Raw genomic sequence first — 24373 nt, forward strand, 5'->3', positions numbered from 1 at the left:
CGTCACAGCTAACCCACTAGACCGTCACAGCTAACCCACTGTTCCGTCACAGCTAACCCACTAGACCGTCACAGCTAACCCACTGTTCCGTCACAGCTAACCCACTAGACCGTCACAGCTAACCCACTAGACCGTCACAGCTAACCCACTAGACCGTCACAGCTAACCCACTAGACCGTCACAGCTAACCCACTAGACCGTCACAGCTAACCCACTGTTCCGTCACAGCTAACCCACTAGACCGTCACAGCTAACCCACTAGACCGTCACAGCTAACCCACTAGACCGTCACAGCTAACCCACTAGACCGTCACAGCTAACCCACTAGACCGTCACAGCTAACCCACTGTTCCGTCACAGCTAACCCACTAGACCGTCACAGCTAACCCACTAGACCGTCACAGCTAACCCACTGCTCCGTCACAGCTAACCCACTAGACCGTCACAGCTAACCCACTAGACCGTCACAGCTAACCCACTGCTCCGTCACAGCTAACCCACTAGACCGTCACAGCTAACCCACTAGACCGTCACAGCTAACCCACTGCTCCGTCACAGCTAACCCACTAGACCGTCACAGCTAACCCACTGTTCCGTCACAGCTAACCCACTGTTCCGTCACAGCTAACCCACTGTTCCGTCACAGCTAACCCACTGTTCCGTCACAGCTAACCCACTGTTCCGTCACAGCTAACCCACTGTTCCGTCACAGCTAACCCACTGTTCCGTCACAGCTAACCCACTAGACCGTCACAGCTAACCCACTGTTCCGTCACAGCTAACCCACTGTTCCGTCACAGCTAACCCACTGTTCCGTCACAGCTAACCCACTAGACCGTCACAGCTAACCCACTGTTCCGTCACAGCTAACCCACTGTTCCGTCACAGCTAACCCACTGTTCCGCTAACCCACTAGACCGTCACAGCTAACCCACTGACCGTCACAGCTAACCCACTGTTCCGTCACAGCTAACCCTAGACCGTCACAGCTAACCCACTAGACCGTCACAGCTAACCCACTAGACCGTCACAGCTAACCCACTGTTCCGTCACAGCTAACCCACTAGACCGTCACAGCTAACCCACTAGACCGTCACAGCTAACCCACTAGACCGTCACAGCTAACCCACTGTTCCGTCACAGCTAACCCACTAGACCGTCACAGCTAACCCACTGCTCCGTCACAGCTAACCCACTAGACCGTCACAGCTAACCCACTAGACCGTCACAGCTAACCCACTGTTCCGTCACAGCTAACCCACTAGACCGTCACAGCTAACCCACTAGACCGTCACAGCTAACCCACTAGACCGTCACAGCTAACCCACTAGACCGTCACAGCTAACCCACTGTTCCGTCACAGCTAACCCACTAGACAGCTAAACCCACTAGACCGTCACAGCTAACCCACTGCTCCGTCACAACCCACTAGACCGTCAAGCCCACTAGACCGTCACAGCTAACCCACTGCTCCGTCACAGCTAACCCACTAGACCGTCACAGCTAACCCACTAGACCGTCACAGCTAACCCACTGCTCCGTCACAGCTAACCCACTAGACCGTCACAGCTAACCCACTGTTCCGTCACAGCTAACCCACTGTTCCGTCACAGCTAACCCACTAGACCGTCACAGCTAACCCACTGTTCCGTCACAGCTAACCCACTGTTCCGTCACAGCTAACCCACTAGACCGTCACAGCTAACCCACTGTTCCGTCACAGCTAACCCACTGTTCCGTCACAGCTAACCCACTGTTCCGTCACAGCTAACCCACTAGACCGTCACAGCTAACCCACTGTTCCGTCACAGCTAACCCACTGTTCCGTCACAGCTAACCCACTGTTCCGTCACAGCTAATGTTCCGTCACAGCTAACCCACTGTTCCGTCACAGCTAACCCACTGTTCCGTCACAGCTAACCCACTGTTCGTCACAGCAACCCACTAGACCGTCACAGCTAACCCACTGTTCCGTCACAGCTAACCCACTGTTCACAGCTAACCCACTAGACTAACCCACTGTTCCGTCACAGCTAACCCACTAGACCGTCACAGCTAACCCACTGTTCCGTCACAGTCCCACCCACTAGACAGCTAACCCACTGTTCCGTCACAGCTACTGTTCCGTCACAGCTAACCCACTGTTCCGTCACAGCTAACCCACTGTTCCGTCACAGCTAACCCACTGTTCCGTCACAGCTAACCCACTGTTCCGTCACAGCTAACCCACTAGACCGTCACAGCTAACCCACTGTTCCGTCACAGCTAACCCACTGCTCCGTCACAGCTAACCCACTAGACCGTCACAGCTAACCCACTAGACCGTCACAGCTAACCCACTAGACCGTCACAGCTAACCCACTAGACCGTCACAGCTAACCCACTAGACCGTCACAGCTAACCCACTAGACCGTCACAGCTAACCCACTGTTCCGTCACAGCTAACCCACTAGACCGTCACAGCTAACCCACTGTTCCGTCACAGCTAACCCACTGTTCCGTCACAGCTAACCCACTGTTCCGTCACAGCTAACCCACTGTTCCGTCACAGCTAACCCACTGCTCCGTCACAGCTAACCCACTAGACCGTCACAGCTAACCCACTGTTCCGTCACAGCTAACCCACTAGACCGTCACAGCTAACCCACTAGACCGTCACAGCAACCCACTGTCACAGCTAACCCACTGTTCCGTCACAGCTAACCCACTGTCACAGCTAACCCAACCCACTAGACCGTCACAGCTAACCCACTGACCGTCACAGCTAACCCCACTAGCCGTCACAGCTAACCCACTGTTCCGTCACAGCTAACCCACTGACCGTCACAGCTAACCCACTGTTCCGTCACAGCTAACCCACAGCTAACCCACTGTTCCGTCACAGCTAACCCACTGCTCCGTCACAGCTAACCCACTGTTCCGTCACAGCTAACCCACTAGACCGTCACAGCTAACCCACTGTTCCGTCACAGCTAACCCACTGTTCCGTCAGCTAACCCACTGTCACAGCTAACCCACTGTTCCGTCCCACTAGACCGTCACAGCTAACCCACTGTTCCGTCACAGCTAACCCACTAGACCGTCACAGTGTTCCGTCACAGCTAACCCACTGTTCCGTCAGCTAACCCACTGTTCCGTCACAGCTCCGTCAACCCCCACTGTTCCGTCCCACTAGCTAACCCCACTGTTCCCCACTAGACCGTCACAGCTAACCCACTGTTCCGTCACAGCTAACCCACTGTTCCGTCACAGCTAACCCACTGTTCCGTCACAGCTAACCTGTTCCCGTCACAGCTAACCCACTGTTCCGTCACAGCTAACCCACTAGACCGTCACAGCTAACCCACTGTTCCGTCACAGCTAACCCACTGTTCCGTCACAGCTAACCCACTGACCGTCACAGCTAACCCACTGTTCCGTCACAGCTAACCCACTGTTCCGTCACAGCTAACCCACTAGACCGTCACAGCTAACCCACTGTTCCGTCACAGCTAACCCACTAGACCGTCACAGCTAACCCACTGTTCCGTCACAGCTAACCCAATGTTCAGTCACAGTTTTGTAGTTTTTCCAAGTCATTGCTTATCAAATATACAGTGTCTATGGGGTCATATTGCACTTCCTAAGGCGTCCACTGTAACGGAACTTGACTTTTCGTCTGGACCTAGTGTCACGCCTCACTAACAAAAAGGAGGTATTTAGACACAAATGGACTTTATCGAACAAAACAAATATTTATTGTGGAACTGGGATTCCTGGGAGTGCATTCTGATGAAGATCATCAAATGTAAGTGAATATTTACAATGGTATTTCTGACTTCTGGTATCTGTATGGCTTGTTTTGTTGTCTGAGCGCTGTACTTATTGCATGGTGTGCTTTTTCCATATAGTTTTTTAAAAATCTGACACAGCGGTTGAGGAGAAGTGGATCTAAAGTTCCATGTATAATAGTTGTATATTTGATTAATGTTTATTATGAGCATTTCTGTAAATTGATGTGGCTCCCTGCAAAATCACTACTGAACGTAACGTGCCAATGTAAACAGATTTTTGGATATAAATATGAACTTTATCGAACAAAACATACATGTATTGTGTAACGAAGTCCTATGAGTGTCATCTGATGAAGATCAAAGGTTAGTGATTAATTTTGTCTCTATTTCTGATTTTTGTGACTCCTCTCTTTGGCTGGGAAAAATGGCTGTGTTTTTCTGTGACTTGGCTCTGACCTAACAATCGTTGCTTTCGTCGTAAAGCCTTTTGAAATCGGACACTGTGGCTGGATTTACAACATGTTTGAGGAATTTTAATTATGAGATTTCTGTTGTTTTGAATTTTGCGCCCTGCAATTTCACTGGCTGTTGACGAGGTGGAACGCTACCGCCCCGAACGAACGACACCTGCTCATTGAACATCTCATTCCAAAATCATGGCCATTCATATGGAGTTGGTCCCCCATTGCTGCTATAACAGCCTCCTCTCTTCACCAGATTTCCCACCATCATGTCAAGGTGAAATGATGCATTTTGAAATTTTGACAAATGAATAAAAAATAAAAAAATTGACATGTCTTGAGTCAGTAAGTATTCAACCTCTAAGCATAAGTATGTTCAGGACTAAAACTGTCCTGAACAAGTCAGATAAAATTAGCATCAATCTCCCTCCTTCCGTTAACTCCCATGTTTTCTCGTGATCAATCTGTTTATGTTCTGTTTAGTTAAGCTCCCATTGGTTGAAAGGTCAGAGAGGGAGAGAGAGAAAGAGGGATGACATGACATTTGGAAATGAGGAAAGGAGTGAAGGAGGGACGTGAAAAGCAAACAAGACTTCTGTTGGTCTGACAACCTTTAGGTTATCACTGGAGAGAGGGAGAGACCCGGTGAGGGGAGGGAGAGACCCGATGGAGAGAGGGAGAGACCCAATGGAGAGAGGGAGAGGGATGGAGAGAGGGAGAGACCCGAGGGAGAGGGATGGAGAGAGGGAGAGACCCGAGGGAGAGGGATGGAGAGAGGGAGAGACCCGGTGGAGAGAGGGAGAGACCCGGTGGAGAGAGGGAGAGACCCGGTGGAGAGAGGGAGAGACCCGGTGGAGAGAGGGAGAGACCCGGTGGAGAGAGGGAGAGACCCGGTGGAGAGAGGGAGAGACCCGGTGGAGAGAGGGAGAGACCCGGTGGAGAGAGAGACCCGGTGGAGAGAGAGACCCGGTGGAGAGAGAGACCCGGTGGAGAGAGAGACCCGGTGGAGAGAGAGACCCGGTGGAGAGAGAGACCCGGTGGAGAGAGAGACCCGGTGGAGAGAGAGACCCGGTGGAGAGAGAGACCCGGTGGAGAGAGAGACCGGTGGAGAGAGAGACCCGGTGGAGAGAGAGACCCGGTGGAGAGAGAGACCCGGTGGAGAGAGAGACCCGGTGGAGAGAGAGACCCGGTGGAGAGAGACCCGGTGGAGAGAGAGACCCGGTGGAGAGAGAGACCCGGTGGAGAGAGAGACCCGGTGGAGAGAGAGACCCGGTGGAGAGAGAGACCCGGTGGAGAGAGAGACCCGGTGGAGAGAGAGACCCGGTGGAGAGAGAGACCCGGTGGAGAGAGAGACCCGGTGGAGAGAGACCCGGTGGAGAGAGAGACCCGGTGGAGAGACAGACCCGGTGGAGAGAGAGACCCGGTGGAGTGGGAGACCCGGTGGAGAGAGAGACCCGGTGGAGAGAGAGACCCGGTGGAGAGGGAGGGAGAGACCCGATGGAGAGACCCGATGGAGAGAGGGATGGAGAGAGGGAGAGACCCGGTGGAGAGAGGAGAGACCCGGTGGAGAGAGGAGAGACCCGGTGGAGAGAGGAGAGACCCGGTGGAGAGAGACCCGGTGGAGAGAGAGGCCGGTGGAGAGAGAGACCCGGTGGAGAGAGACCCGGTGGAGAGAGAGACCCGGTGGAGAGAGAGACCCGGTGGAGAGAGAGACCCGGTGGAGAGGGAGGGAGAAACCCGGTGGAGAGGGAGGGAGAGACCCGGTGGGGAGAGAGAGAGACCCGGTGTGGAGAGAGAGAGACCCGGTGTGGAGAGAGAGAGACCCGGTGTGGAGAGAGAGAGACCCGGTGTGGAGAGAGAGAGACCCGGTGAGGAGAGAGAGAGGGATGGAGAGAGAGAGAGACCCGGTGAGGGGGGAGAGACCCGGTGGAGCGAGGAGAGGGATGGAGAGAGGGAGAGACCCGGTGAGGGGGAGAGAGACCCGATGGAGAGAGGGAGAGGGATGGAGAGAGGGAGAGACCCGGTGAGGGGGGAGAGACCCGGTGGAGCGAGAGAGAGACCCGGTGAGGAGAGAGAGAGAGGGATGGAGAGAGAGAGAGACCCGGTGGAGCGAGAGAGAGGACCCGGTGAGGAGAGAGAGGACCCGGTGAGGAGAGAGAGAGAGACCCGGTGGAGAGAGAGAGAGACCCGATGGAGAGAGGAGAGGGACACGGTGAGGGGAGAGGGACACGGTGAGGGGAGAGGGACACGGTGAGGGGAGAGGGACACGGTGAGGGGAGAGGGACACGGTGAGGGAGGGACACGGTGAGGGGAGAGGGACACGGTGAGGGAGAGGGACACGGTGAGGGGAGAGGGACACGGTGAGGGGAGAGGGACACGGTGAGGGAGAGGGACACGGTGAGGGGAGAGGGACACGGTGAGGGGAGAGGGACACGGTGAGGGGAGAGGGACACGGTGAGGGGAGAGGGACACGGTGAGGGGAGAGGGACACGGTGAGGGGAGAGGGACACGGTGAGGGGAGAGGGACACGGTGAGGGGAGAGGGACACGGTGAGGGAGAGGGACACGGTGAGGGGAGAGGGACACGGTGAGGGGAGAGGGACGGTGAGGGGAGAGGACACGGTGAGGGGAGAGGGACACGGTGAGGGGAGAGGGACACGGTGAGGGGAGAGGGACACGGTGAGGGGAGAGGGGGATGTGGAAAGTAAATAACCAAAAGTTCTCAGCTTACCTCATGCTCTCCAAGACAGGCCCTGTACAGAGAAAAATATGAGTTCAGTCTGCATCTCCCCAGCTGCCTGCAGCGCAGTGACGCACTCTAGGATCACACCAGCATGACCACATGTCCCGAGCGCCACTGGCCGTGTGTGTGGGGGGCTAACCGCTGGCCTTGGGGGGTTAACCGCTAGCCGCGGGGGGTAACCGCTGGCCGCGGGGGGTAACCGATGGCCGCGGGGGGGAACCGCTGTGTTGCCGTGTGTATGTGTGTGTCTGTGTGTGTGTGTTACTGTGTGTGTGTTGCTGTGTGTGTGTGTTGCTGTGTGTGTGTGTTGCTGTGTGTGTGTGTTGCTGTGTGTGTGTGTTGCTGTGTGTGTGTGTTACTGTGTGTGTTAATGTGTGTGTTACTGTGTGTGTTAATGTGTTACTGTGTGTGTTAATGTGTTACTGTGTGTGTGTTAATGTGTTACTGTGTGTGTGTTAATGTGTTACTGTGTGTGTGTTAATGTGTTAATGTGTTACTGTGTGCGTGTGCGTGTGCGTGTGCGTGTGCGTGTGCGTGTGCGTGTGTGCGTGCGTGCGTGCGTGTGTGCGTGCGTGCGTGTGCGTGTGTTAATGTGTTAATGTGTTAATGTGTTACTGTGTGTGTGTCTGTGTGTATGTGTGTGTGTGTGTATGTGTGTGTGTGTGTGTGTATGTGTGTGTGTGTTACTGTGTGTGTGTGTTACTGTGTGTGTGTTACTGTGTGTGTGTGTTACTGTGTGTGTGTGTTACTGTGTGTGTGTGTTACTGTGTGTGTGTGTTACTGTGTGTGTGTGTGTTACTGTGTGTGTGTGTTACTGTGTGTGTGTGTGTTACTGTGTGTGTGTGTTACTGTGTGTGTGTTACTGTGTGTGTGTTACTGTGTGTGTGTTACTGTGTGTGTGTTACTGTGTGTGTGTTACTGTGTGTGTGTTACTGTGTGTGTGTTACTGTGTGTGTGTTACTGTGTGTGTGTTACTGTGTGTGTGTTACTGTGTGTGTGTTACTGTGTGTGTGTTACTGTGTGTGTGTTACTGTGTGTGTGTTAATGTGTGTGTGTTAATGTGTGTGTGTTAATGTGTGTTTGTTAATGTGTGTGTGTTAATGTGTGTGTGTTAATGTGTGTGTTAATGTGTGTGTGTTAATGTGTGTGTGTTAATGTGTGTGTGTTAATGTGTGCGTGTTGCTGTGTGTATGTGTTAATGTGTGTGTTACTGTGTGTGTGTGTAACATACGTGGGTATAGGGACCAGGCAGGGCGGGCAGGGGAGAGCTTTACGGACAAACGCAGGCTCTGACGACTGCTCCCACGGGCCTGCTAGGACCTGCAAAACAAGCTGAGACTGAGTATCCATATCCATATCCAGCATACATGGAGGAGTCCAGGATAAACATCCTGAATCAGCTGTTCTGATAGGTCCTGACATAACTACTGCTATAATCATTATGTAAACCACAACACTGAGGCCCCAACTACTAACCCAGTCCCTATACTAACCCGGTCCCTATACTAACCTATACTAACCCGGTCCCTATACTAACCCGGTCCCTATACTAACCTATACTAACCCGGTCCCTATACTAACCTATACTAACCCGGTCCCTATACTAACCCGGTCCCTATACTAACCTATACTAACCCGGTCCCTATACTAACCTATACTAACCCAGTCCCTATACTAACCTATACTAACCCGGTCCCTATACTAACCTATACTAACCCGGTCCCTATACTAACCCAGTCCCTATACTAACCTATACTCACCCGGTCCCTATACTAACCTATACTAACCCGGTCCCTATACTAACCCAGTCCCTATACTAACCTATACTAACCCGGTCCCTAAACTAACCTATACTCACCCGGTCCCTATACTAACCCGGTCCCTATACTAACCTATACTCACCCGGTCCCTATACTAACCTATACTAACCCGGTCCCTATACTAACCTATACTAACCCAGTCCCTATACTAACCCAGTCCCTATACTAACCCAGTCCCTATACTAACCGATACTAACCCAGTCCCTATACTAACACAGTCCCTATACTAACACAGTCCCTATACTAACACAGTCCCTATACTAACACAGTCCCTATACTAACACAGTCCCTATACTAACCCAGTCCCTATACTAACCCAGTCCCTAACCTAACCTATACTCACCCGGCCCTATACTAACCCAGTCCCTATACTAACCCAGTCCCTATACTAACCCAGTCCCTATACTAACACAGTCCCTATACTAACCCAGTCCCTATACTAACCTATACTAACCCGGTCCCTATACTAACCTATACTAACCCGGTCCCTATACTAACCCAGTCCCTATACTAACCCAGTCCCTATACTAACCCAGTCCCTATACTAACCCAGTCCCTATACTAACCCAGTCCCTATACTAACCCAGTCCCTATACTAACCCAGTCCCTATACTAACCTATACTCACCCGGCCCTATACTAACCCAGTCCCTATACTAACCTATACTCACCCGGCCCTATACTAACCCAGTCCCTATACTAACCTATACTCACCCGGCCCTATACTAACCCAGTCCCTATACTAACCTATACTAACCCAGTCCCTATACTAACCTATACTAACCCGGTCCCTATACTAACCCAGTCCCTATACTAACCCGGTCCCTATACTAACCCGGTCCCTATACTAACCCAGTCCCTATACTAACCCAGTCCCTATACTAACCCAGTCCCTATACTAACCCAGTCCCTATACTAACCCAGTCCCTATACTAACCCAGTCCCTATACTAACCCAGTCCCTATACTAACCCAGTCCCTATACTAACCCAGTCCTATACTAACCCAGTCCCTATACTAACCCGGTCCCTATACTAACCCGGTCCCTATACTAACCCGGTCCCTATACTAACCCGGTCCCTATACTAACCCGGTCCCTATACTAACCCAGTCCCTATACTAACCCAGTCCCTATACTAACCCAGTCCCTATACTAACCCAGTCCCTATACTAACCCAGTCCCTATACTAACCCAGTCCCTATACTAACCCGGTCCCTATACTAACCCGGTCCCTATACTAACCCGGTCCCTATACTAACCCGGTCCCTATACTAACCCGGTCCCTATACTAACCCAGTCCCTATACTAACCCAGTCCCTATACTAACCCAGTCCCTATACTAACCCAGTCCCTATACTAACCCGGTCCCTATACTAACCCGGTCCCTATACTAACCCAGTCCCTATACTAACCCAGTCCCTATACTAACCTATACTAACCCAGTCCCTATACTAACCCAGTCCCTATACTAACCCAGTCCCTATACTAACCCAGTCCCTATACTAACCCAGTCCCTATACTAACCCATACTAACCCGGTCCCTATACTAACCTATACTAACCCAGTCCCTATACTAACCCAGTCCCTATACTAACCCAGTCCCTATACTAACCCAGTCCCTATACTAACCCAGTCCCTATACTAACCCAGTCCCTATACTAACCCAGTCCCTATACTAACCCGGTCCCTATACTAACCTATACTAACCCAGTCCCTATACTAACCTATACTAACCCGGTCCCTATACTAACCCGGTCCCTATACTAACCTATACTAACCCAGTCCCTATACTAACCTATACTAACCCAGTCCCTATACTAACCCGTATAGGGACCGAATTTATTTATTTAACCTTTATTTAACTTGGCAAGTCAGTTATGAACAAATTCTTATTTTCAATGACGGTCTAGGAACAGTGGGTTAACTGGCCTAGGAACAGTGGGTTAACTGGTCTAGGAACAGTGGGTTAACTGATCTAGGAACAGTGGGTTAACTGGTCTAGGAACAGTGGGTTAACTGGCCTAGGAACAGTGGGTTACCTGGCCTAGGAACAGTGGGTTACCTGGCCTAGGAACAGTGGGTTACCTGGCCTAGGAACAGTGGGTTACCTGGCCTAGGAACAGTGGGTTACCTGGCCTAGGAACAGTGGGTTAACTGGCCTAGGAACAGTGGGTTAACTGGCCTAGGAACAGTGGGTTAACTGGCCTAGGAACAGTGGGTTAACTGGCCTAGGAACAGTGGGTTAACTGGTCTAGGAACAGTGGGTTAACTGGCCTAGGAACAGTGGGTTAACTGGCCTAGGAACAGTGGGTTAACTGGCCTAGGAACAGTGGGTTAACTGGCCTAGGAACAGTGGGTTAACTGGCCTAGGAACAGTGGGTTAACTGGCCTAGGAACAGTGGGTTAACTGGCCTAGGAACAGTGGGTTAACTGGCCTAGGAACAGTGGGTTAACTGGCCTAGGAACAGTGGGTTAACTGGCCTAGGAACAGTGGGTTAACTGGCCTAGGAACAGTGGGTTAACTGGCCTAGGAACAGTGGGTTAACTGGCCTAGGAACAGTGGGTTAACTGGCCTAGGAACAGTGGGTTAACTGGCCTAGGAACAGTGGGTTAACTGGTCTAGGAACAGTGGGTTAACTGGTCTAGGAACAGTGGGTTAACTGCCTGTTCAGGGGCAGAACGACAGATTTGTACCCTGTCAGCTCGGGGGTTTGAACTTGCAACCTTCCGGTTACTAGTCCAACGCTCTAACCACTAAGCTACCCTGCCGCCCCCAATAGGACTCCTTGTTATTTTCCATCTCCACTATAAATAACATATGGGTGGCGTTCCAGGCTAGCGGTCTCCTCACAGATCTCACTTCATAAAGCAATCTACAGTCTCCACTATATTTTTACAGACCAATCTCACGCCCCACAGCAGAGTTGATGACCTGGCATCGGTGCCACCTCTGGTGGATCCAATCTAACATCCCCCATTCAGTCATTCTGAAACGCTACCATTCTCTGAAACTGTCCTGTCAGCATGGCACACACACACTCACCCTGTCGCTGGTCTTCACCATAACCTGGTCGTGGCAGGGTTGGGGACAGGGGTGTTGGCATCGTTTCAGGGCCAGGAGACAGGCCTGGCGACAGGGAGGGCAGGGACCAGGGTGACATCGATGGGTCTCTCTGCTGGGGTGGTGGCAGGATGGGGGAGACCTGGTGGGATGATAATCATTTAGACAGAGTGTTTTTTTGTCTGTCCCTATAATTACTTTTATCTCAAATGTAACATCACAACAACAGCACAACAACATCACAACAACAGCACAACATCACAACAACAGCACAACAACACAACATCACAACAACAACATCGCAACAACATCGCAACAACATCACAACAACATCGCAACAACATCACAACATCATCACAACAACATCACAACAACATCACAACAACATCACAACATCATCACAACATCATCACAACAACATCACAACATCATCACAACATCACAACAACAACATCATCACAACAACATCACAACAACATCACAACAACAACATCACAACAACATCACAACAACATCACAACAGCACAACAACAACAGCACAACATCACAACAACATAATCACAACAGCACAACAACATCACAACAACAGCACAACAACATCACAACAACATCACAACAACATCACAACAACAGCACAACAACAGCACAACAACAGCACAACAACATCACAACAACAGCACAACAACATCACAACAACAGCACAACATCACAACAACACCACAACACCACCACAACATCACAACAACATCACAACAACATCATCACAACAACATCACAACAACACAACAACATCACAACAACAGCACAACAACAGCACAACAACACAACAACATCACAACAACATCATCACAACAACATCACCACAACAACATCACAACAACAACATCACAACAACAGCACAACAGCACAACAACAACAGCACAACAACAACAGCACAACATCACAACAGCACAACAACACCCCTTCTGAAAAAACCTACACTCGATCCCTCCGATGTCAACAATTACAGACCAGTATCCCTTCTTTCTTTTCTCTCCAAAACTCTTGAACGTGCCGTCCTTGGCCAGCTCTCCCGCTATCTCTCTCTGAATGACCTTCTTGATCCAAATCAGTCAGGTTTCAAGACTAGTCATTCAACTGAGACTGCTCTCCTCTGTATCACGGAGGCGCTCCGCACTGCTAAAGCTAACTCTCTCTCCTCTGCTCTCATCCTTCTAGATCTATCGGCTGCCTTCGATACTGTGAACCATCAGATCCTCCTCTCCACCCTCTCCGAGTTGGGCATCTCCGGCGCGGCCCACGCTTGGATTGCGTCCTACCTGACAGGTCGCTCCTACCAGGTGGCGTGGCGAGAATCTGTCTCCTCACCACGCGCTCTCACCACTGGTGTCCCCAGGGCTCTGTTCTTGGCCCTCTCCTATTCTCGCTATACACCAAGTCACTTGGCTCTGTCATAACCTCACATGGTCTCTCTTATCATTGCTATGCAGACGACACACAATTAATCTTCTCCTTTCCCCCTTCTGATGACCAGGTGGCGAATCGCATCTCTGCATGTCTGGCAGACATATCAGTGTGGATGACGGATCACCACCTCAAGCTGAACCTCGGCAAGACGGAGCTGCTCTTCCTCCCGGGGAAGGACTGCCCGTTCCATGATCTCGCCATCACGGTTGACAACTCCATTGTGTCCTCCTCCCAGAGCGCCAAGAACCTTGGCGTGATCCTGGACAACACCCTGTCGTTCTCAACTAACATCAAGGAGGTGGCCCGTTCCTGTAGGTTCATGCTCTACAACATCCGCAGAGTACGACCCTGCCTCACACAGGAAGCGGCGCAGGTCCTAATCCAGGCACTTGTCATCTCCCGTCTGGATTACTGCAACTCGCTGTTGGCTGGGCTCCCTGCCTGTGCCATTAAACTCCTTCAACTCATCCAGAACGCCGCAGCCCGTCTGGTGTTCAACCTTCCCAAGTTCTCTCACGTCACCCCGCTCCTCCGTTCTCTCCACTGGCTTCCAGTTGAAGCTCGCATCCGCTACAAGACCATGGTGCTTGCCTACGGAGCTGTGAGGGGAACGGCACCTCAGTACCTCCAGGCTCTGATCAGGCCCTACACCCAAACAAGGGCACTGCGTTCATCCACCTCTGGCCTGCTCGCCTCCCTACCACTGAGGAAGTACAGCTCCCGCTCAGCCCAGTCAAAACTGTTCGCTGCCCTGGCCCCCCAATGGTGGAACAAACTCCCTCACGACGCCAGGACAGCGGAGTCAATCACCACCTTCCGGAGACACCTGAAACCCCACCTCTTTAAGGAATACCTAGGATAGGTTAAGTAATCCCTCTCACCCCACCCCCCCTAAGTTTTAGATGCACTATTGTTAAGTGACTGTCCCACTGGATGTCATAAGGTGAATGCACCAATTTGTAAGTCGCTCTGGATAAGAGCGTCTGCTAAATGACTTAAATGTAAATGTAAATGTAAATGTAACAACAGCACAACAGCACAACAACATCACAACAACATCACAACAGCACAACAACAGCACAACATCACAACAGCATCATCACAACAACAGCACAACAACATCACAACATCACAACAACATCACAACAGCACAACAACAGCACAACAACATCATCACAACAACAGCACAACAACAGCACAACAACATCACAACAACATCACAACAACATCACAACAACATCACAACAACATCACAACAACATCACAACAACATCACAACAACATCACAACAACATCACAACAACATCACAACAACATCACAACAACATCACAACAACATCACAACAACATCACAACAGCACAACGTGGGCACAAATACAACAATGTCAATCACAATCAATATATCACTTTAACACATTGTTGAATAACAGTGAAGACATCAAAACACATCCATCACTCCAGTGTTAATGCTAAATTGTCATTACTTCGTCACCAATTTTTTGCCTTACCTCCCTAATCGTACTACATTTGCACACTGCACATAGATTTCTCTACTGTATGTTTGTTTATGTGTAACTCTGTGTTGTTGTTTGTGTCACACTGCTTTGCTTCATCTTGACCAGGTCGCAGTTGTAAATGAGAACTTGTTCTCAACTGGCCTAACTGGTTAAATAAAGGGTTATATATATAAATACCTGGTTAAATAAAGGGTTATATATATAAATACCTGGTTAAATAAAGGGTTATATATATAAATACCTGGTTAAATAAAGGGTTATATATATATAAATACCTGGTTAAATAAAGGGTTATATATATAAATACCTGGTTAAATAAAGGGTTATATATATAAATACCTGGTTAAATAAAGGGGTAGGGTTATATATATATAAATACCTGGTTAAATAAAGGGGTAGGGTTATATATATATAAATACCTGGTTAAATAAAGGGTTATATATATATAAATACCTGGTTAAATAAAGGGTTAGGGTTATATATATAAATACCTGGTTAAATAAAGGGTTATATATATAAATACCTGGTTAAATAAAGGGTTAGGGTTATATATATAAATACCTGGTTAAATAAAGGGTTAGGGTTATATATATAAATACCTGGTTAAATAAAGGGTTATATATATAAATACCTGGTTAAATAAAGGGTTATATATAAATACCTGGTTAAATAAAGGGTTAGGGTTATATATATAAATACCTGGTTAAATAAAGGGTTATATCTATAAATACCTGGTTAAATAAAGGGTTATATCTATAAATACCTGGTTAAATAAAGGGTTATATCTATAAATACCTGGTTAAATAAAGGGTTATATCTATAAATACCTGGTTAAATAAAGGGTTATATCTATAAATACCTGGTTAAATAAAGGGTTATATCTATAAATACCTGGTTAAATAAAGGGTTATATATATAAATACCTGGTTAAATAAAGGGTTATATATATAAATACCTGGTTAAATAAAGGGTTATATATATAAATACCTGGTTAAATAAAGGGTTATATATATATAAATACCTGGTTAAATAAAGGGTTATATATATAAATACCTGGTTAAATAAAGGGTTATATATATATAAATACCTGGTTAAATAAAGGGTTATATATATAAATACCTGGTTAAATAAAGGGTTATATATATATAAATACCTGGTTAAATAAAGGGTTATATATATATAAATACCTGGTTAAATAAAGGGTTATATATATAAATACCTGGTTAAATAAAGGGTTATATATATATAAATACCTGGTTAAATAAAGGGTTATATATATAAATACCTGGTTAAATAAAGGGTTATATATATAAATACCTGGTAAATAAAGGGTTATATATATAAATACCTGGTTAAATAAAGGGTTATATATATATAAATACCTGGTTAAATAAAGGGTTATATATATAAATACCTGGTTAAATAAAGGGTTATATATATATAAATACCTGGTTAAATAAAAGGTTAGGGTTATATATATCAATACCTGGTTAAATAAAGAGTTATATATATAAATACCTGGTTAAATAAAGAGTTATATATATAAATACCTGGTTAGATAAAGGGTTATATATATATAAATACCTGGTTAAATAAAGGGTTATATATATAAATACCTGGTTAGATAAAGGGTTATATATATATAAATACCTGGTTAGATAAAGGGTTATATATATATAAATACCTGGTTAAATAAAGGGTTAGGGTTATATATATAAATACCTGGTTAAATAAAGGGTTATATATATAAATACCTGGTTAAATAAAGGGTTAGGGTTATATATATAAATACCTGGTTAAATAAAAGGTTAGGGTTATATATATAAATACCTGGTTAAATAAAGGGTTAGGGTTATATATATAAATACCTGGTTAAATAAAGGGTTATATATATAAATACCTGGTTAAATAAAGGGTTATATATATACATACCTGGTTAAATAAAGGGTTATATATATATAAATACCTGGTTAAATAAAGGGTTATATATATAAATACCTGGTTAAATAAAGGGTTAGGGTTATATATATGAATACCTGGTTAAATAAAGGGTTATATATATAAATACCTGGTTAAATAAAGGGTTATATATATAAATACCTGGTTAAATAAAGGGTTATATATATAAATACCTGGTTAAATAAAGGGTTAGGGTTATATATATAAATACCTGGTTAAATAAAGAGTTATATATATAAATACCTGGTTAAATAAAGGGTTATATATATAAATACCTGGTTAAATAAAGGGTTATATATATAAATACCTGGTTAAATAAAGGGTTATATATATATAAATACCTGGTTAAATAAAGGGTTAGGGTTATATATATATATAAATACCTGGTTAAATAAAGGGTTATATATATAAATACCTGGTTAAATAAAGGGTTATATATATAAATACCTGGTTAAATAAAGGGTTATATATATATAAAATACCTGGTTAAATAAAGGGTTAGGGTTATATATATATAAATACCTGGTTAAATAAAGGGTTATATATATAAAAGCCTGGTTAAATAAAGGGTTAGGGTTATATATATATATATAAATACCTGGTTAAATAAAGGGTTATATATATAAATACCTGGTTAAATAAAGGGTTATATATATAAATACCTGGTTAAATAAAGGGTTATATATATAAATACCTGGTTAAATAAAGGGTTAGTGTTATATATATAAATACCTGGTTAAATAAAGGGTTAGGTTTATATATATAAATACCTGGTTAAATAAAGGGTTAGTGTTATATATATAAATACCTGGTTAAATAAAGGGTTAGGGTTATATATATAAATACCTGGTTAAATAAAGGGTTATATATATAAATACCTGGTTAAATAAAGGGTTAGGGTTATATATATAAATACCTGGTTAAATAAAGGGTTATATATATAAATACCTGGTTAAATAAAGGGTTATATATATACATACCTGGTTAAATAAAGGGTTATATATATATAAATACCTGGTTAAATAAAGGGTTATATATATAAATACCTGGTTAAATAAAGGGTTAGGGTTATATATATGAATACCTGGTTAAATAAAGGGTTATATATATAAATACCTGGTTAAATAAAGGGTTATATATATAAATACCTGGTTAAATAAAGGGTTATATATATAAATACCTGGTTAAATAAAGGGTTAGGGTTATATATATAAATACCTGGTTAAATAAAGAGTTATATATATAAATACCTGGTTAAATAAAGGGTTATATATATAAATACCTGGTTAAATAAAGGGTTATATATATAAATACCTGGTTAAATAAAGGGTTATATATATATAAATACCTGGTTAAATAAAGGGTTAGGGTTATATATATATATAAATACCTGGTTAAATAAAGGGTTATATATATAAATACCTGGTTAAATAAAGGGTTATATATATAAATACCTGGTTAAATAAAGGGTTATATATATATAAAATACCTGGTTAAATAAAGGGTTAGGGTTATATATATATAAATACCTGGTTAAATAAAGGGTTATATATATAAAAGCCTGGTTAAATAAAGGGTTAGGGTTATATATATATATATAAATACCTGGTTAAATAAAGGGTTATATATATAAATACCTGGTTAAATAAAGGGTTATATATATAAATACCTGGTTAAATAAAGGGTTATATATATAAATACCTGGTTAAATAAAGGGTTAGTGTTATATATATAAATACCTGGTTAAATAAAGGGTTAGGTTTATATATATAAATACCTGGTTAAATAAAGGGTTAGTGTTATATATATAAATACCTGGTTAAATAAAGGGTTAGGGTTATATATATAAATACCTGGTTAAATAAAGGGTTATATATATAAATACCTGGTTAAATAAAGGGTTAGGGTTATATATATAAATACCTGGTTAAATAAAGGGTTATATATATAAATACCTGGTTAAATAAAGGGTTATATATATAAATACCTGGTTAAATAAAGGGTTAGGGTTATATATATATAAATACCTGGTTAAATAAAGGGTTATATATATAAATACCTGGTTAAATAAAGGGTTATATATATAAATACCTGGTTAAATAAAGGGTTATATATATAAATACCTGGTTAAATAAAGGGTTATATATATAAATACCTGGTTAAATAAAGGGTTATATATATAAATACCTGGTTAAATAAAGGGTTATATATATATAAATAACTGGTTAAATAAAGGGTTAGGGTTATATATATAAATACCTGGTTAAATAAAGGGTTATATATATAAATACCTGGTTAAATAAAGGGTTAGGGTTATATATATATAAATACCTGGTTAAATAAAGGGTTATATATATAAATACCTGGTTAAATAAAGGGTTAGGGTTATATATATATAAATACCTGGTTAAATAAAGGGTTAGGGTTATATATATATAAATACCTGGTTAAATAAAGGGTTAGGGTTATATATATATATAAATACCTGGTTAAATAAAGGGTTAGGGTTATATATATAAATACCTGGTTAAATAAAGGGTTAGGGTTATATATATATAAATACCTGGTTAAATAAAGGGTTAGGGTTATATATATATAAATACCTGGTTAAATAAAGGGTTAGGGTTATATATATAAATACCTGGTAAAAAAAAAACATATCCTGGTCGAATTACCGCCTAAGGCTCCCACAGATTTTATTAGTCAGTCTAAGGCTCCCACAGATTATATTAGTCAGTCTAAGGCTCCCACAGATTTTATTAGTCAGTCTAAGGCTCCCACAGATTTTATTAGTCAGTCTAAGGCTCCCACAGATTTTATTAGTCAGTCTAAGGCTCCCACAGATTTTATTAGTCAGTCTAAGGCTCCCACAGATTTTATTAGTCTCATATTAAAAACATTTCTCTTTACCTAAATGTCTCTCCGCTGTCAAGAAGGGGTAAAATGTTTGGCCCGTTTGGTGTGTGGGGGCGAGGTATGGATGTGGGTACTACTGCCACGCGTCGACCCGTGTGTGTGTCTGGATGATGTCCCGTGTGTGTGTGTCGACCCGTGTGTGTGTCTGGATGATGTCCCGTGTGTGTGTGTCGACCCGTGTGTGTGTCTGGATGATGTCCCGTGTGTGTGTGTCGACCCGTGTGTGTGTGTGTCGACCCGTGTGTGTGTCTGGATGATGCCCCGTGTGTGTGTGTTGACCCGTGTGTGTGTCTGGATGATGTCCCGTGTGTGTGTGTCGACCCGTGTGTGTGTGTTGACCCGTGTGTGTGTCTGGATGATGTCCCGTGTGTGTGTGTCGACCCGTGTGTGTGTGTCGACCCGTGTGTGTGTGTTGACCCGTGTGTGTGTCTGGATGATGTCCCGTGTGTGTGTGTCGACCCGTGTGTGTGTGTCGACCCGTGTGTGTGTGTCGACCCGTGTGTGTGTCTGGATGATGTCCCGTGTGTGTGTCTGGATGATGTCCCGTGTGTGTGTGTCGACCCGTGTGTGTGTCTGGATGATGTCCCGTGTGTTTGTTACCTGCACAGTTCTTTACAGCGTGGGGGCTTGGTACTCCTCTCCCTCCCACAGGGAACAGTCAGAGAGGTGGATTCACACACACACTTCACATCCACCGTCTCTGGACAGGGATAGCAGCTGCCTGTAACACACAGAACCTTGTTTTACTACATGGTAAACCAGCCTCGTTATCACCTGGTACCCCCTGTACCCAGCCTCGTTATCACCTGGTACCCCCTGTACCCAGCCTCGTTATCACCTGGTACCCCCCGTACCCAGCCTCGTTATCACCTGGTACCCCCCGTACCCAGCCTCGTTATCACCTGGTACCCCCCGTACTCAGCCTCGTTATCACCTGGTACCCCCGTACCCAGCCTCGTTATCACCTGGTACCCCCGTATCCAGCCTCGTTATCACCTGGTACCCCCGTATCCAGCCTCGTTATCACCTGGTACCCCCGTATCCAGCCTCGTTATCACCTGGTACCCCCGTATCCAGCCTCGTTATCACCTGGTACCCCTGTATCCAGCCTCGTTATCACCTGGTACCCCTGTATCCAGCCTCGTTATCACCTGGTACCCCTGTATCCAGCCTCGTTATCACCTGGTACCCCTGTATCCAGCCTCGTTATCACCTGGTACCCCTGTATCCAGCCTCGTTATCACCTGGTACCCCTGTATCCAGCCTCGTTATCACCTGGTACCCCTGTATCCAGCCTCGTTATCACCTGGTACCCCTGTATCCAGCCTCGTTATCACCTGGTACCCTGTATCCAGCCTCGTTATCACCTGGTACCCCTGTATCCAGCCTCGTTATCACCTGGTACCCCTGTATCCAGCCTCGTTATCACCTGGTACCCCTGTATCCAGCCTCGTTATCACCTGGTACCCCTGTATCCAGCCTCGTTATCACCTGGTACCCCTGTATCCAGCCTCGTTATCACCTGGTACCCCTGCATCCAGCCTCGTTATCACCTGGTACCCCTGTATCCCCTGTATCCAGCCTCGTTATCACCCCTGTATCCCCTGTACCCCTGTATCCAGCCTCGTTATCACCTGGTATCACCTGGTACCCCTGTATCCAGCCCCGTTATCACCTGGTTCCCCTGTATCCAGCCTCGTTATCACCCCTGTACACAGCCTACCTGATGTATTGTGGGTTAGGGGCTTGTCAGTCACCTGTTGTATTCTGGGTTAGGGGCTTGTCAGTCAGCTGTTGCATTGTGGGTTAGGGGCTTGTCAGTCAGCTGTTGCATTGTGGGTTAGGGGCTTGTCAGTCAGCTGTTGCATTGTGTGTTAGGGGCTTGTCAGTCAGCTGTTGCATTGTGGGTTAGGGGCTTGTCAGTCAGCTGTTGCATTGTGTGTTAGGGGCTTGTCAGTCAGCTGTTGCATTGTGGGTTAGGGGCTTGTCAGTCAGCTGTTGCATTGTGGGTTAGGGGCTTGTCAGTCAGCTGTTGCATTGTGTGTTAGGGGCTTGTCAGTCAGCTGTTGCATTGTGGGTTAGGGGCTTGTCAGTCAGCTGTTGCATTGTGGGTTAGGCGCTTGTCAGTCAGCTGTTGTATTCGGCCATGTGATGTGATCTAAAGTCAGACGAGGTCCAGAGTATTAAAATGGATTGACCTTACAGACGGGTTCCATTGTCCCCCTCAACAATAGTTTTGAAAAACAACCTTTGTAACCACAGTGTGTGTCTCTCTGCGAGGTGTGTGTGTGTGTCTCTGCGAGGTGCGTGCGTGTGTGTGTCTGCGAGGTGCGTGCGTGTGTCTCTCTGCGAGGTGCGTGTGTGTGTCTCTCTGCGAGGTGCGTGTGTGTGTCTCTCTGCGAGGTGCGTGTGTGTGTCTCTCTGCGAGGTGCGTGTGTGTGTCTCTCTGCGAGGTGTGTGTGTGTGTGTCTCTCTGCGAGGTGTGTGTGTGTGTGTCTCTCTGCGAGGTGTGTGTGTGTGTGTCTCTCTGCGAGGTGTGTGTGTGTCTCTCTGCGAGGTGTGTGTGTGTCTCTCTGCGAGGTGTGTGTGTGTCTCTCTGCGAGGTGTGTGTGTGTCTCTCTGCGAGGTGTGTGTGTGTCTCTCTGCGAGGTGTGTGTGTGTCTCTCTGCGAGGTGTGTGTGTGTCTCTCTGCGAGGTGTGCGTGTGTCTCTCTGCGAGGTGTGTGTGTGTCTCTCTGCGAGGTGTGTGTGTCTCTCTGCGAGGTGTGTGTGTCTCTCTGCGAGGTGTGTGTGTCTCTCTGCGAGGTGTGTGTGTCTCTCTGCGAGGTGTGTGTGTCTCTCTGCGAGGTGTGTGTGTCTCTCTGCGAGGTGTGTGTGTCTCTCTGCGAGGTGTGTGTGTCTCTCTGCGAGGTGTGTGTCTCTCTCTGCGAGGTGTGTGTGTCTCTCTGCGAGGTGTGTGTGTCTCTCTGCGAGGTGTGTGTGTCTCTCTGCGAGGTGTGTGTGTCTCTCTGCGAGGTGTGTGTGTGGTCCGTTCCACTCCATCAGTGTATATATGACCTACCACCATCAGCTAACTGATAACCTATCAACGCCATGTCCCAAACCTTTTCCCCAGGCGGCACAGCGCCCGCCCAAAGGTCAGCCAATGTGAACAGAGACGAGGAGGGTGAATAAATTAGCACTGTTTCTCCGAACGCCTGTTATCAGCCAATCACATCACAGCACAGAAAACAATAAACTACACAAGAGACAAAGGAGAGGAAGGGACCAGACACACCACATACACACGCAGCACGGACGGACGGACGGACAGACAGACACAGAGAGAGACACACACACAGAGAGAGAGACAGACACATTATTGACTAGTTAACCCAGTCGTGTCGGTAAGCTGGGGAACATTCCATGATTGACTAATATGCTGTGTTACCTTGGTGACAGACGGCCCTCCTGACAATGTGACTAACATGCTGTGTTACCTTGGTGACAGACGGCCCTCCTGACAATGTGACTAACATGCTGTGTTGCCTTGGTGACAGACGGCCCTCCTGACAATGTGACTAACATGCTGTGTTACCTTGGTGACAGACGGCCCTCCTGACAATGTGACTAACATGCTGTGTTGCCTTGGTGACAGACGGCCCTCCTGACAATGTGACTAACATGCTGTGTTACCTTGGTGACAGACAGAGGGACATTTGTGGTTTCGGCAGCCCAGCGATCGTCCACAGCTCTGGTCACATGGCGGGCAGTTACCAGAGCAGCACTGTCAACACAGAAACCTAGTCCTTTAACCAACCTCAGGGGGGTGGGACATAACTCAGGGGGTGGGACATAACTCAGGGGGTGGGACAGAACTCAGGAGGGGGGAGATAATTCAGGGGGAGATAATTCAGGGGGGATAATTCAGGGGAGATAATTCAGGGGGAATAATTCAGGGGGGGACAGGCAGAACACAGGGGGAGATAACTCAGGGGGGGACAGGCAGAACCCAGGGGGAGGCAGAACTCAGGGGGGGTACATAATTCAGGGGGGTAAGAACTCAGGGGGGACAGAACTCGGGGGGACAGGCAGAACCAAGGGGGGACAGAACCCAGGGGGGACAGGCAGAACCCAGGAGGGGGACAGAACCCAGGAGGGGGACAGAACCCAGGAGGGGGACAGAACCCAGGAGGGGGACAGAACCCAGGAGGGGGGACAGAACTCACCTTCCTCCTGCACTGATGCCGTGAACAGCCTCTGGTGTTGGGGCATTTAGACTCACAAAGGTACTCCTTATGACAGGGCATGAGACGCGTGTATTTCCCACAGCGACACTGCTTCTCTACCTCCTGGGGGGGGCAGAGGGAATTAAATAAAAGATACCATTTGTTGTGTGTTGGTTGGATGGATGGAGCTAGAGCCCTGGAGCTAGAGTCCTGGAGCTAGAGTCCTGGAGCTAGAGTCCCGGAGCTAGAGTCCCGGAGCTAGAGTCCCGGAGCTAGAGTCCCGGAGCTAGAGCCCGGGAGCTAGAGCCCGGGAGCTAGAGTCCGGGAGCTAGAGTCCGGGAGCTAGAGTCCGGGAGCTAGAGTCCGGGAGCTAGAGTCCGGGAGCTAGAGTCCTAGAGCTAGAGTCCTAGAGCTAGAGTCCTGGAGCTAGAGTCCTGGAGCTAGAGTCCTA

The 24373-nt window shown here is 46.6% G+C and overlaps 1 protein-coding gene across 1 annotated transcript in view; it reads right to left on the minus strand.

Annotated features, from left to right (window-relative positions):
* The window catches only part of LOC124014365 (NF-X1-type zinc finger protein NFXL1-like), a 113409-nt gene that overhangs the window by 50029 nt on the left and 39007 nt on the right, over positions 1-24373 (minus strand). Inside the window, exons 11-16 of the mRNA XM_046329261.1 lie at positions 23923-24045; positions 23390-23480; positions 20316-20436; positions 11839-11998; positions 8208-8296; positions 6965-6986 (exon numbers count right to left, since the gene is read on the minus strand). Coding sequence (XP_046185217.1) covers positions 6965-6986; positions 8208-8296; positions 11839-11998; positions 20316-20436; positions 23390-23480; positions 23923-24045 — 606 coding nt within the window. The remainder of the gene's footprint in view (positions 1-6964; positions 6987-8207; positions 8297-11838; positions 11999-20315; positions 20437-23389; positions 23481-23922; positions 24046-24373) is intronic.

This window comes from Oncorhynchus gorbuscha, linkage group LG25 (genome assembly GCF_021184085.1).
Source record: "Oncorhynchus gorbuscha isolate QuinsamMale2020 ecotype Even-year linkage group LG25, OgorEven_v1.0, whole genome shotgun sequence".
Classification (NCBI taxonomy): Eukaryota; Metazoa; Chordata; class Actinopteri; order Salmoniformes; family Salmonidae; genus Oncorhynchus; species Oncorhynchus gorbuscha.